The 15,349-nt window shown below is 41.5% G+C and overlaps 1 protein-coding gene across 4 annotated transcripts in view; it reads left to right on the top strand.

Moving 5' to 3' along the window:
- LOC119660492 (katanin p60 ATPase-containing subunit A-like 1) overlaps window positions 1–13,854 on the top strand; it is a 191,349-nt gene extending 177,495 nt beyond the window's left edge. Inside the window, exons 1-4 of one of the 4 annotated variants that reach the window (XM_038069080.1) lie at window positions 2,266–2,666; window positions 11,854–12,080; window positions 12,181–13,212; window positions 13,273–13,854. In XM_038069080.1, the coding sequence (XP_037925008.1) occupies window positions 2,419–2,666; window positions 11,854–12,080; window positions 12,181–13,212; window positions 13,273–13,598 (1,833 nt within the window). In that variant the 5' untranslated portion in view covers window positions 2,266–2,418 and the 3' untranslated portion in view covers window positions 13,599–13,854. Of the gene's footprint in view, window positions 1–2,265; window positions 2,667–11,853; window positions 12,099–12,180; window positions 13,213–13,272 lie in introns of those variants that run through there. The other 3 variants (XM_038069079.1, XM_038069083.1, XM_038069081.1) reach the window with 3 other exon arrangements.
- Window positions 13,855–15,349: the final 1,495 nt, after the last annotated feature.

Raw genomic sequence — 15,349 nt, 5'->3', positions numbered from 1 at the left:
AGAGTAAGTTCTGTGCCACCGGGATTCAATTTGTATTAAGAACTCTCTGGATTTCAGGAACTTGCCACCACAGATCTCTTTTTACAGCCATACATTTTCTACTGATATACCCTGCACTAGGCATTTTCCGCATTGCTCACGGCTATCATTAGCTATATGACCAAAGCCAGGGTCTCTGTAGCATCGTTTCAATCCCACGTACGGGTTATTTTTACTTTCTTTGTACTTTCTTTGTTGACTGTTCCTTTCACTGATAGCCTGATGAGGTTTTTCGTAACATCATTACTGCTGATTCCTGAAGTCCGATCAGCTCGAACTCCTTCTCTATCCTCTCCACTGTGGGGGCCTCATATACACCTTTGCAATCTATAATGATCTGCGACCTGCTTGTCCTTATATCTACTTCCTGTCGCAAAAAGGCTTTTCAATTTGATTCAAAAATTTGTCTGCGATGACATCCTTGGATTTTGCATGCATTCCAAAATAAAGCTTCCTTTCTAAAATCGTTTGATACGGATAACATTTTCTCTTACAATGAAGAGTTTTTCTTCTGAGTGAATCTGCGGTGGTTGTATCTTCCTCCTATTTCTCCTTTCCGTAGATGCCACCTTCCTCTAGGGCTTCCGCATCTTCATATGTGGCTATACATGTTTTACTACCAAATCCAGCTGGTTTTCTGTCCGGTTCCTCCTTCTGGGATGTGACCTTATGTCGCTTGGGGATTTGCAGTCCTATTGATACGTTTAATCTTTCATGCAGCTTCTTCCATGTTCTGTGTTGTGAATGGGTGTCAACGATCTCGACTAGTTCCCCTTGCGTTCGATGTTTTTATGCCTCCTTTATACACCGACCTCCATAATCGTACTAGCTAGTGAAAGTTATTTCCGCTGGGTTTCAAGACGCTCGGATGATTAGAGGTCAGAATTATCCGTCTCCGTTTGCCTCACGCTATCTTCCCACTGATAAATGTCCCTTGAATTGCTAGAGATTATGCCGGAAGATCCGTAAACTCAATTCAATTTTTTTCTAAACGCCTACATTAATGGAGTCAGTTTTATCGCATAAATACACGTGCATCCCCCTATGCCTGCAAACACACCCTAAAAAGAGATGTGTCTGATGGAAAATCAGAGAACTTCATGCAGTCTAGTTCTCTACCTAGTATTCATTCCTGGGCCTATAGGATATCGACACGCAGGATCGTGGTTGGCGGAAAAGTACCATATTTAAGGTTTCCCTTATTTTGATCAATTCCTATCAAACCACTTGGGAAAACCTCCCCAAATATCTTAATCGATGAGTTATGAAACTCAAGTCTTAAATTCTCTACCAGGGGAAGATCCTAATGCTGCCTTGAGGGATTAAATAGAGGGTGCCGTAGGCTGTTTTGTATAAAGAGCTATGTGTATCATCCAAGTGGACAAAGTGCTTTTGCAATTTACAATAGGGTGGTAATACTATTGCAGGATTTTTCGAGGTTTAGATTGACCTGGGTTCCAACAGTAACACTGCGGGACTTACACCCGTCATAAGCTGATCTCAGCACACTTCGTTGAGAAGAGCGCTCACCTTGGTCCCATAAAACTATAACACCTAGTGGACCTTTTTTTCAGGTCTCACGCCAGACATGGAAAGACCTTCTATGTCTAGCCTATACTCATTTAAACAAAAAAAGTGCGGTTCAGTTCTCAAAACTTTAGGGACCGTAACAGGATAATCTCACAAGTTTCACCATTTACTTCTTCTCATTACAAAGTTGAATGATCCTTACCACCATATTCGCTTGCTTTTATAAATATAAAAATTAAGTCCAAGTGACTCATAAAATCATCTAGAATATCTCCTTAAATAAAATTCAACCGCACACAGCGGTACTTATTTCATTTTACTAACCACATAAGAGGCTAATGATACGCAGATGGGTGGCCGAATTATTTTCAAGCATAGGCTAAAGTTCATTATCGTTAGTACAATGTCCTACCCCCGAAAACAGGTAGCCCCCATTTTGGTGGAGTGGTATTAAGGCAATTACGCGAAACTAGTTGTCCTCCTGGCATTCTCCTCCAAATCGATTATGACCAACATGTAGTGGTCAGTGAGTTGTATTCGTAACAAACAACGTCCTTACAGACGACTTTCCTTAAGACTGAAACCATGTAAAAATTGGAATAAGCGGCGAGTTGAATTTCTAGCCACAGAGTCCTGAATAGCTTTCAGTGGTCAGTTGACAAGTATCCATTGGAGAGGATGGTCGTGTGTTGCGAACGGGTTGAGGGTAGTATACTTTCCTTAATCCAACTGTGATATGTGTATATACTTTTGATATAATAACGATAAACCTAAAACGTTGTTACTGTAAAATATGTGGCCTAGAATTGCTCAAAAAGTTTAGTACAGTATTTAGTGCAAAATCCTATCATGAGGATGTACAATTCAAATCAACAACAATTCCATAACAACAATGGGATGAGTGCTAATGTCGGTTATAACAATAATCCTCACACAAATGGTCCTGGCTACTTTCGCAATGATCGGAGTGTGTCCAGCTCTAATCCGGCATTGGACAGACAACCAGACAATTACCATGTGGAGTATGAAGTAGCTGTGCCCATCATTCCATCTTTCCGACATACACCGTATCATTCACTATGGAATTTACACCAGTGGTAAGAAAACATGAGAAAGGATATTAAAAGGATGTTTAATGAGCTATGGGCTCATGTATACAATAAAGTTTCTAGGACATCTTCTGCATTTAGGGCAAATTGAATAGCATTCTAAATTTGCTTCAAGGGACGGAAAAGGAAAGAGTCCTTTTCAACAATTCACATGATAGGTCTACATTATCGTTCAACCATTTATTGAATCCTTACTGAAGTAGAGACAACTTGAACACGTGTAGTTGGTGTGATGACAATGGTCTTAAAAATCAGGCCGTTGGGAACAATCAAAGTGTAGTAGGTAGAATATTGCTCATCGGAGAAGTCTGGCTCCGAAGGATGCTATTTTTAGTTTGAAAACCTTTTCATTGGATAAATTCAAACACAGACAGAATATTTCCAGAATATGCTCAACTTATGTAGAGTGTGACGTCTATTTGTAGAAGTTTCGATGGAATACTTTAGATGCATATAACGTTCAGATTGTCGTCGCATAGGGAGGCTTTCTCCATTATCCTCTGCTCAAATTTTATCGTAAACATCATTGTGTATTGTGTGTACTTGTCTATATAGTCCTAATGTCACTTAGTGAAAATGTTTGATGAATGAAGCCATTAGGATTGTTGTTTCGTGTGCGGGGAATACATTTTTAGGTATTTTTTTCTTTATAAAAATACGTCGACGTAAGCACTTCGTTGTCGCCTAGACTGAGCTTTGGCATAGTGGTTTCTGTCTCTTAGTCCTTTCTGTAATCAATGGAAAAAAACTCATTTTTGCTTTGGTTCGTTCTTAATTCTTGGAATAATGTCCTTTTTTGAGGCAACATTCATCCTCTTCGTTACTCCCCTTATTCAATATTCTTCCTAAGGCATTCAGAGCTCCCGCGGGGCTCTCCTTGGAACATCCACATTATTTCGTCTACTAAAATGCTATTCGGCATCATTTCGACGATACCATATCGCTGTCTCCCTAAAAACTGACGTAACTAAAATAACATTGGAAATAAAGTAAGGCCATTATCGGGCCCAAAAATGGTTTCTTCATCCTGTGGATTCAGTTTACAATTACATGGAGAAGGCCATAAATAGGGTAACCGACTTAGAGGCAATATGCTGACTCCTCTGCAAAAATAACATATTTATAGTTAGTTTCAGTGTTGCACCACCAACATTTATTTATCAGATAACACCAAACCCGGAAGGCACAACATATCCTTACATGCGCTAGAGAATGACATTAATTAGAGTCACATAGGTGTCATGTTTCCAATTGTGAACAGTATGGAGGCATGCCGCAATGTTTGGCATCATCCTTACCATAACCTGATAGGATCAGTCTGATTAGTGCCTAACATTACTTCTTGGTAGTCAATGACCGATATCAAGGTAAAACAGTAGTTCCATCAAATAGCAGTTGCCAGAAGTGCGGACGCCTCGGTAAATTCTAAGGGGAGCTGAAGAGCATTTAAAGTAACCGCAGACGATGACGCGTAGGTGTGGTTGACGTGCTATACCTCACCAAGAGGAAAAATCCCAACCATATATCATGAGTCGGTAAGCTATGCGATTTTCAGGGACTTCGACCCTATCCTCTGCTTGAAAACCACCGACAAAGATCACAGTGTCAAAACCTGCTATGACTTCACCACTCTGTTATCTACTCCTAGTTGAAATCTTAGTGGTGAAGCACTTGGTTAGGCTTATTTTTTTGTATAATCGATAAATCTAAGGTCATTACAATGAAAATCTTTTAGCCCATTATCAAACTAGCGGCCTGGGGTCAAAGTGCAAATGAAAACCAAGTCAATCAGGAGCATCACACTTTCCTTTTGGGTTTGCTCTGCTTCCACGGAATAATTCTAACTGGTTGTCTTCCTTGGATGAATAAAGTGCCATCAAGCAAGATTCCTGTAATTTCTTCCCACGGTTGTTGCTGAATTTAGCTGACATTTTTCAACAGTAATGAAATATTGAAATACTGAAGCGCCTGTCTTCCAGCTGGGTTGCTTGCTGTTTCAACTTATCTATGCATGGTACTAATCAGACACTTTATTTTGGCACTTTTTGTAGACAAAATGTCTAGTGTTTCCTGTAGCTTTTCTCCCGTGTTTTCAGGTGGTGAGGAAGACGGGGTAAACCAACCTCCATAGTGGTGGCACCTGGAAATGCTTTATTTGCATTAGTTTGCTGGCCGCGATTAAGTAGGCGAATGCTTCAAAGGGGATTATTCTTTACTACATTTCAGGATAATTTTCGCGATCATCCTTCTGACAACAGGAAACACGCAAACTCGCAACCAATTAAGGACGGGTGTCCTTTGGAATCTTATTAATACTCAGTTAAGGGCAGTGGCACTGGGTCCTTAAAGAGCTATTGTGCTTCTCTTACTACTTATAGTATACTTATTAACTATAGTATATTAATAGTAATAATTGTTTGCGCTAAAATCCAATTGGATCAGAGCTTTGAAGTGTGTTAGAGCACTTCATTCAATACCGTGACGGTACACTACAGAACAGTGTTGGAGGCAATGTGGTCAGCATTGTGCTCGCCCGAGATTATTACCCTAATTTGACTCAAGTCATTCACAGCTGAGTCGACTGGTATCCGACGTCAAACCACAATACAAATTTCACTGCCACCAGTGAGATTTCAACCGCGACCTTCCGTACGACAGCCTTGTACTCTACCCACTCAGCTATCTGGCTAGTATATGAAGCCAGCCTATAATGATTAGGAAATTTAATATATTCCCTACTTCCAAGCATTTCAAGTTGGCATCTGGTATTAAACATTCTCCCAGGTACCTCGTCCTACTTTGCAAAAGTGCCGGACACTGCCTCAGAACGTATATAGAGGTATCATCACACACTACTGGCAGTGTCCGTAGATATCCCTAGCTTCCCCAGGCGATAGCTTAGTCGGCCAGTGACTGGTGAGTATTCCCACTATAATCCGAGGTCCTTCTTGGTGAAGTTTAAACATTCCTTTGTGCACTTGGGCTCGTATCCCCTATAAGCACTCTGAACTGCTCCATTCCTGGCGTTCGTCTAGTAGATCTTTTAGCCTCTACTCTTGCGAAAATTGGGACACATAAATTTGGTTATCGATATGAGAGAATCCCCAACGCACTTCCCGAACTAGCCAGCAGCAAGGGGAAAAAATTGTTGCCAATCGTTAAATAGAAATTAGATTTCAGCACTTATTGTTCACTGGCCTGTCAAGCAAAGGCAGGAAAAAGGGTCTTCCCAAAGAGCACTGCTCAGATCATGCTTCGGACTCAGCCACGCCTAAGTTGGCAACGAGCCGTACAGTCCATTTGCTTCTTGTTTCATGTTGTTAAGAGAGTTGTCACTCATTTAATGTACGTTGCCAGTAAGTTCCTTGTTCCTATATTTGTGTAGACGTTAACGATATACCTCCAAGAGCCTTAGCAGACTGCGTTGCTCTCATTAGAAAACGACTCAACGCCGAAACTCCATGTGCATAGGGTCGGGATTCTCTTTTTAGTCAGATTTTTCCAGTGCAAGGTTAAGACGATCAGCAGTCATCCATCCGCTTACCCGTCGCATCAATATGCCAAGTTTGTTTTACGCCTGTTCAACAGTGCTTCCAGCAACAAGCGCCATAACATCATCTGCTTTACAGACCACATGTGAAGCCTTAGCAAACTACCATAGGAAGCTTTCCACAGGTCCAACCCTAAGATGAATCCCTAGGCTACTTCCATCGTGAACTTCATCCATCTTGGAGCTTCTAGCCTCTAATAGAGCAGGGAATCATTTCTCAGATAATCCCTCAATATCCGTAAGAAATAGCTCGGTACGGGGAAAGTATTGCCTAGCGTGCCTGGAATGTCTTTCCATATTAAGGAATTAAAGGTATTTCTAACTGCTCGATGAACTGCATCCATGATTTGCATAACGGTATCCACTACAGATCACCCCGCTCTAAAAAGTTTCTGCCGTGGAGATAAGTCTCCGGCAGTTCGTATCACTTAGCTTAAGCGACTCAATTTCTGTTAAATTTTTCGAGCACTTTTCCGGCCGTAGTCGGTAAGTGGAGCCTGAATTTGTGACATCGCGATGCAAACAAGTGCTTTCTTACTGAAGGCCGTTATCCCGCCAGTAAGCAGCTACACACGTCGCATGTGTGAGGTAACATCGCCCCTCTCGAGAGAGTCTTTCCTTGGCCACCGTCTGCTACGTGTTTCCTCGTAATCAATATAATTCTCCCTATGAAACGTTATAGATTCCGCGTTCTTTCGAAGAGAAACGCTTTTTAAGGCATTTATCCGCGTCTCTCGAATCGCTCCGCTTTGTTTCTTTTGAAGCCAAACAAAGAACTTCTTAAAAGCGTTAAAAGCGTGGAACCTTAATGAACAGGCCACGCTCGAGGATGAACTTATGGCAACCAAACCGTCCTTTTCAGCCATCAGCATGCCGTCGAAAACCTTAATGACAGCATCTTCGGCGAGGTCCTCGTGCTCCACCGAAAAGAACCCTGTTGCTCAAGAGTTGGACGCCCTTCAGCATGGCGCAACTCATCTCCCCGCGAGACAAGTTTGAACGACCCATAACCCCACCGAAGATGCTCTCCAATCAGGGCAATAGCTGTCAACGCACCGAAATCTTCTATTAAAAGAAAGCAGTTTTAACGACAGCCTTCTATGTTCTGTGTAGCTAACGACTCACTAATTCCCACATTTGGTTCTGACTTATTAATGCTTAGTCTGGGGTTGCATCCTGGCGGTTTATCATAGCTAAAGTGCGCTCCCCAATTATTGACGCAAACTTTCTGGCACATCACGGTTTGCTGATTGATGTCAAAGGAAAAGAATTGGTTGACTCGCAAACTGATATCGCTTCAAAGCGCAGTGTAGTAATTCCCACAGCCGCTCACAATATTTTCGTCGTTTTTCAGGCCGACAGCTATACTCATTACCCCCTCCTACTATTCAGCATGAGATTTACACTACGGGCTCTCTTGCTTTCGAGTATCCACATAGGCTCGTTGGGGACTGTTTAAAAGCACCTGTCGGGCAATTTAGGCTCTAGGGTATCGTACGTCCCTCATTCAGTCAGTAGACCAGCCCGATCCACTTCGTTCCGAAGCCCACCATAGAGACGTAACTGTAGCTTCTGCCCATCGTCTAATACCTTAAATGTTTTACTAAATAAATTTGTGAGTCTTACATTTTTTTGAAGATTTTGGCCCGCAACATGGTAAATGAGAGCCACAGACAGGGACTTTGAAGTAAATGGCCACTAATTTAAGATCCCCCTTCCATTCCAAAAACGTTGAGCCAAATATTTACTTCTTTACAATATATACACATATGTATGTATATCCATATATCAGGGTCTCCTCAAGCATAGAAATACCCCAGAAAAACTTACAACGCGAACAAAATGTTTATGTTAATTGCCTCCACCATCCATCTTTTGTTCTAGAGTGGCGAATAGTTACAAAAGAATTCCAGACTTTCCAAGCACAGAATTGTAGAGTGCCTACCTATTAAGTTAGCTAAGTCACGTAAGTTTTTAATTTGCGGGGAACTGTGGTGGAGTACATCCTTCTTAGCAGTAGCGATAAGACGAGCTACTCCTTTGGGCACACTCTACTCAACTTTATTGTGTTAGCCTCATAAAATACTCCACTATTGCAGTCAAGAATAATAGTAGAATGTATCTAGAAATAGAGTGGATTTTGATTGAATTTATAAACTGATATCGCCTCGTAAAAAGGCATCAGCAGATCTTCGACAGGCTGTTATTATTTGAAGTTATATCCTCGATAGTAGGTCAATTGCTTCTGCTTCCATTGATACGTTCACATGGAAGCAATCAAATGTCGGGGAATTTACTAACGTTCAGCTTATAAAAACCATATCCTCAAACAGGGACACATATAAATTGTATTACACGTTTGAAGGCAATTACTTGAAAGGACGAAAAGCACAATAGGTATAGAAAGCATAATTCGTATGAGAAACACTCACGTCTGAGCAGCAACGTCTAATCGCCGACCTAAATCTTAAAGACATTTTTACTAGTTTGACGTCAATATTCGCTTTTTCCAGCCTTTTTTAATAGACTTAGGTGTAAGGAACCCTTACGCTTTTATTCACACATATTTCCCTTCGGGTCGTTGACCATTACGTTATTTACGTTTCTTGCCCCAGTTACAGAAAATACAAACTCACCCTTCATGTGATACTCGAAAAACTGAGAGGTGTGCCAACTTAAGTATACCTAATCACAATACACACTCATGCCCTTATTTCCATGTCAAATTTAAGGATATTGGGGAAAAGAAATCATAACTCCATCAAGCTCCCCTACCTCAGGTCGGTCAATGAATTTTAGAAAATCCACTGACTGATTTTTCCTTGACCGTTGTCCATCGTCCGGTTGTATCGACCGAACAAGTGATTCACTGGGTTATCGATTAGTATCAAAGTTTGTCTACAGGACATTACCCTTAACTTTGAACGTCGCGACTATGGGGGTGAAACACATGGACAGTTACATGACTGTGCAATGCAATATTATTAATACGTGTAATCACATCCCCCCAGGTACCATGTTATTTGATGGTTATTTCTGGGGAATTTCCTAAGTGGCCTATGTCGCGTTGTATTTAAGTTCGTTAGTTTTCAGACCGCTTTCACGTTCAAAGGATATTGACCTTTACAGCAACTAGAAATTTAAAATAGCATGCGGCACTTATCACTGGAATTTAAACATTCTAAAGATAGCTATCAGCAATTTTTCCGTCTACACGATATGAAGAGATTTTTTTACAATTTTTCCGTCGTTCTTGACCGTTTGAAAAATGGATTACATAGCATGACTTTAATGGCAGATTTTTTAATGTATCTTGTTCCCTCCTTTGCTCTTTTATTAGGGTTGAAACGCAAATAGCAGTATAGTTCCTTTCTTGCGAAGCCTTAGAAAGAAATAAAAATAAATAAACGGCGAATAAAAACGAATAAAAATAAACAAACGAATATTAATCAAATCGCAACCTTATAATTTCGCTAATCTCAGATTAAAAAGATTCATATGTCAGCCGGTTATGATTCGTGAGTATTCCCACTATAATCTTAAGATCCTTTTTGATGAGGTTTAGAAAATCTGGCGAGTGATTTAGCATCCTCGACTATTCCGTTCCTGGCAAGTTCGCTCAGTAAACTTTCCTCAACGGTTCTTTTATTCCCTGAGCTCCATAGCTATAGAACCCTTCCCGATTCTAGAGAAGGGTTCCTATAGCGGCGTTTCTGCTTTGTGCAGCGCATCCATTGCGTTATTGTCTTCTAACCCAATGTGGCCTAGAACTCAGGGTATCCTGAGCATATAGTCCGAGCCAAGCGTATTCAATCTATTATGACGTTCTCATACCAGCTTTGTGTGCACCTGGTTGGACTTTTTGGGAGTAGGGTAGGTGAATGTGTTTTCGCACAGAGTGTTGAAATCCCGCAACAGTACGTTGTCGGACTACGAACTAAACACCTCTTTGTCATCAGAGAACTAGCTTGGAACCGTTGGACATATTACTTCGAGCTAGCCATTCCGCTGTCCCGGCTTTGGGAACCTTCAAGTCAAGGAATCCCTTTCCCCAACGGGAGGGAGGGGAGGAAGCATCAAGCCGGCGCCGAAAGTCCGACATCGTCTCATTCGGCGTCAGGTAAACGTTCAAAAACGTTATCCCTAGACACCGAATCTAGATAAAGCCATTCCCTATTGGGCAAAAACACGAAGTCGAGATTCCATGAAGCCGGGTCCCTGTTTCGGTATTGCTCGCTGATTAGCACTAGATCAGCATTTACTTCCTAATAATCGGTTGCACTCTGGTGCATGTTAATTTTTAAAATGCGGATGCCATTCGCGCCCTAGACCTTTCCAGTTCCGCCCTAAAAACCGCCCCGAGCAGCAATGTGTGCGACGCTCTCATCAGACGCGCCATGATCCCTGAGAGAGAGAACACAACTTTTGCTTTCATTGCAGGTCTTTGATTGGTGACCTACTTGGCCGCATCTCCGGCATGTTGTCCTTCTGTCGGGTCCCTTGCAAGTTGCTGATATATGTCCGTAGTCCAGACACTTGCAGTACTTGGTGGGGACTATTCGCATTCGTACCCTGTACACTACCCATTCAAGTTTGATTTTCCCGCTGGTTCCTGGTTGGACTTAAGTGCCTTGATAGGCACCTGGCCGTCTGTTCAGATCGCAGTATTTCGCCCTATATAGTTTCCCTCGAGGTTAAAATAAGAACACCTACATTTCTATGGCGTCCATTTTCAAGTGAAATATATCGGCATGCTTCAACTAATGTATTCAAAGTACGTTCTCCTTGGACTGATAATGACCCCCACGTCCACTTCCTCTGCTGCGAAGGACCATTCGTTGTACAAGGGGATCAGTAGCTGGTTGAAAGCATAGGTCACTACCACACTCTCACCCTTTTGTCTCCTCGTCTTTCAAATTTTTTATCAATTTATACAGCTCTCTGCCTTCTTACATTCTGAAAATTCCCATCCTTGCTTAAATCTGTATGTGAAAATGAAGTGGGGTCAATCCCAGAAGGACTACAGGAATGCCATTGCACATATTCTCTAATGATACACATACACAAGCCAGTTTTGAAGTTTACCCGACTCCCTGATTGTTGTACCGAATTTGATTCTATCCAGCTTACCGGCACATAGGTAATTATTGGCCTTACTGTGCGGTATATGCCCATTGTAGTTTTTTCCAGGTCCACCTCCATTTTCCCTCTAGTATGGACCTACAAATCATCAAACCCCTTGTAGCTTTCCCATATATGTTCCTGATGTGCGTCTTCCACAATAGCTTCTTGTCCCGTGAATTCCCTATGTTTTCTGTCTAACTTCAATTCAATGCTTTCAAGTAATCAACCTTGTAGTAAATGACGCTTCCCTGGTTTGAAGCGGAGGTCCACCCTTTGTAGTAATTTTCACCTCATCTCAAGCGTAGTTCGGTAGAGATTTAGATATTTAGGTATGTCAGCAGCTCCTTTCCCAATTTTACTGTTTTGCTCCTACAATGAAAGTATAAAATGCTTTGTCTAGGACACTTTGCTTTCCCTATAACTCAACAAGGTCCTGCTTTTCAATCTTTTCAATTGTATCTACATTGTGTAAAGGCTTAACAATAAAATCTCCTCTTGCAGCTCATCATCCCCAGCGAATGGCCTTTCGCATATGGCACGTATGATGGATTCCCTAATCCTTGATCAATACCCGCCATTCACTTTCACAAAAATCACAGCAACACACCGACCAACACGATCCAATGGAAGCCTCAAACGTAATGGTTCATCTATGCCTACAGGCGGACCGTCATCATCATCAAATATGTCCGGAATGGGTGGAACTCTTCGGGTGAACGTACAAAAAGGTCGTATTCCAACACAAGGTGGATAAATTTTCAATCTATATTTCATATTCATGAGCATATACCTGCAAAAACCATTCTCATATTATTTTCTTTGTCATAGAAGTTCCTCCGACTCCACGTGCTCCGACGGGAGCGTTTCAATCACCGCCATCGACTAGCACAAATACTAATAGTAACAACCCCAATCCAACTGATAATCGCTGGATCTCTTCGCTCAGGAGACGTGACCCGGAATTACAGCCCACGCTGCCTTCTATTAACAATCACTATAGTTCGACCACTGTAGGCTTGGCTTCTACATCTGTGGAGAAACGTGGAAGAAGCAGTAAATTAACTGCATCCCTGCGAAAGAGTCGATCCGTAGAAAGAGTACGAGCCCGAAAACTGACCAATCCAATAAAACTCAAGGAAAAGCCGAAGAAAAGTTCATCCGAAGAAGCGGCAAATTCAGACGATCAAGAGGCTACTTCCATCGAGGAGAACTCAACTTCACATAGCTCACCGAAAAGCTCACCGAACAATAAAAACAAAATCTTCTCCCCCTCAGGATTCGAGCCACATTTAGTCGAGACATTAGAGAAGGATATCTTGCAACGACATCCAGGTGTACAATGGACTGATGTGGCTGGGCTGAGTGAAGCTAAGGCGATCCTCCAAGAGGCCGTTGTACTTCCGGTAATAATGCCTGAATTCTTCAAAGGAATTCGTCGACCATGGCGAGGAGTATTAATGGTTGGGCCACCAGGAACTGGGAAAACAATGATGGCGAAAGCTGTGGCGACCGAATGTGGAACAACGTTCTTTAATGTATCGTCGAGCACATTGACGTCCAAGTATCGCGGGGAAAGTGAGAAATTGGTGCGACTACTATTCGAAATGGCTCGTTTTTATGCGCCCAGTACAATTTTCATTGATGAAATCGATTCGCTGTGCGCTAGTCGTGGCAGTGACTCAGAACATGAGGCGAGTAGGAGGTTCAAAGCCGAATTGCTAATACAAATGGATGGACTTAATGCTACCGTGCAGGATGATAAGATTATCATGGTTTTGGCGGCCACTAATCACCCTTGGGACATTGATGAAGCGTTTCGGCGTCGATTTGAAAAGAGAATTTACATTGGACTTCCGAATGGTGAGTTTTTTTGTAGTTCGATTAAGTCTTTTTTTAACAATTTTTCTTATTTACTTACAGAGGACACACGGTCAGCCTTACTCAAACTATGCCTTAAGGACGTCAACTTATCACCGAGCTTAGACCTGTCCGCAATCGGTGACCAGCTCAAAGGATACTCCGGCTTTGATATAAGCAATGTGTGTCGCGATGCAGCCATGATGTCAATGCGTCGCAAAATCTGTGGTATTTCACCATCGGAAATCAAGCAGATACGACGCGAAGAAGTTGATCTTCCGATCACATTGCAAGACTTCCAAGATGCAATGGCACGCACCCGGAAATCCGTTTCGGCTGCCGACATTGCAAAGTTCGAGAAATGGATGGATGATTATGGCTCTTGTTAGAAGTTACGCGTATGCAACAAAAGTAGATATTTATCTCGACACAAAAGTAATTTAGGACGTAATCTGTTATGCATCTACGTGAATATAATCCAGGATAGTCTTTAGATATGTAATTCAGAAATATTAGTCTCTCATAATATTTGACAAACAATTTTTTCCTACATGGCACAGTTATATGGTAATATATTGAAAGATTTATACAAACAAGAAACAATTTCGATGCCTTTGGATGTTTTGTTGGACAAATTTTTGGTTTATCAGAGAAATCGTCAAATTTTAAGTATAAGAATGGACACATTTCCATTTGCTGCGAAGTGCGTTTCGGAATAGAAAAAGATAGCCCAGACTATACTGTGGTGAAGCCACATTTACTCGTTTTATGCTTCCTCCAAATTGTTATGAATATGAGAAAAGAGGAGATTAAATAGCAAAGGATTTGTAGGAGAAGGCGGTGATTGCTTCATGGACTACCAAGTTACTAAGAACAATAGAAGAGATAAGAAATCTCCGCCACTAATTACAAAATGTTAGATTTTAAGGTTTCTTTGTTTCTTTGTTGTTTTTTTTTTCGTTTCTTTTCAGGGACTTCAACAATTTTTTCTAGGAGGCTTTCATTGATAACTAGTTTACGGCGACAAGGCACACCACTGCCGAATCCAATTAACTCAACATATCTGCGCCACTCTCAGGTAAAGTAAAGTAAACCAATCCCTTTTTCTGATTCGTTTGTAATGTTTCTCAACCAAAATCCTTATGGTAAACAAGAAACGAACCCGGGAAAAAACGTGTCGTTAAATACCTCCTTGTCAGAAGATTGAATTCATGGTAAGATCCATGTTCCTATTTTAAGGCAGCTTTTGATGAGTTGCCTCTGCCTTTGACGAAACCATAGTGACTTGTTTTCTGAACTTTGTGTATTGCAGAAAGGGATCCAAGGACCAAAAAAATAAAAGAAAATTTCTCTCCAATTGGTTCGGTCCGGTCCGGTCCATTATGGTATTGTTAGTTCCTTTAAAATTAGTGAAAGGGAACAAATACTTACAAACCGGTAAGACCCCGTGCGAACCACTAATCCGCTGGGATTAGTGAGAGCATCTGCACCACAACCTGGGGCAGTTTACCCTCAAGTCACGCAGCCCACCAAAATAAGCTTTGCAGGTCTTCTCGAGCCCAACGCCGGCGACTCTAACCCAGGTTTCACTCGACAATCGTGCTTCATTTGAGAGGTCTAACTTCTACCAATCGAAAATTGCATAGGAATTCAACATCGCTGACTAACCTGTTGATATTTACTCTAGCGGTACTCTGCTGCCTTACAATTGTCCGGATACTATGACAATGATCGTGCTACTGCCCTGTGTTAAGCGATGCGAAACCCATATTTTCCTCCTCGACTTATCTCTACATCACCCAACCTTTCCTCCTTTTATTATGTCCTATGTATATTTTTTTCTTATGTATATTTGATCTATATTTGCATTTTGGATCTATCCCACCAGCCTACTTGAGCTTTACTTTTATCCTCACGTTAACCATGATATTCATAATTCAGTTATTGAATTCAATATTGTATGCAAACCTGCTAAATTCAACTTACAGGTGGCTAACTTCAATAGTTTGAACTTAGTCCTAGCAATTATTAACTGAGCTCCCAACTTCACTTCCTTGACGTATGAAATAGCAGCAGCACCTTTGATAACATCCTATCTGACCTGCTTCCGTTTTCAATACATTGATTCCTCATTCAAGAC

This window comes from Hermetia illucens, chromosome 6, assembly GCF_905115235.1.
Source record: "Hermetia illucens chromosome 6, iHerIll2.2.curated.20191125, whole genome shotgun sequence".
NCBI lineage: Eukaryota > Metazoa > Arthropoda > Insecta > Diptera > Stratiomyidae > Hermetia > Hermetia illucens.
This window is presented reverse-complemented; position numbering and strand designations above follow the sequence as displayed.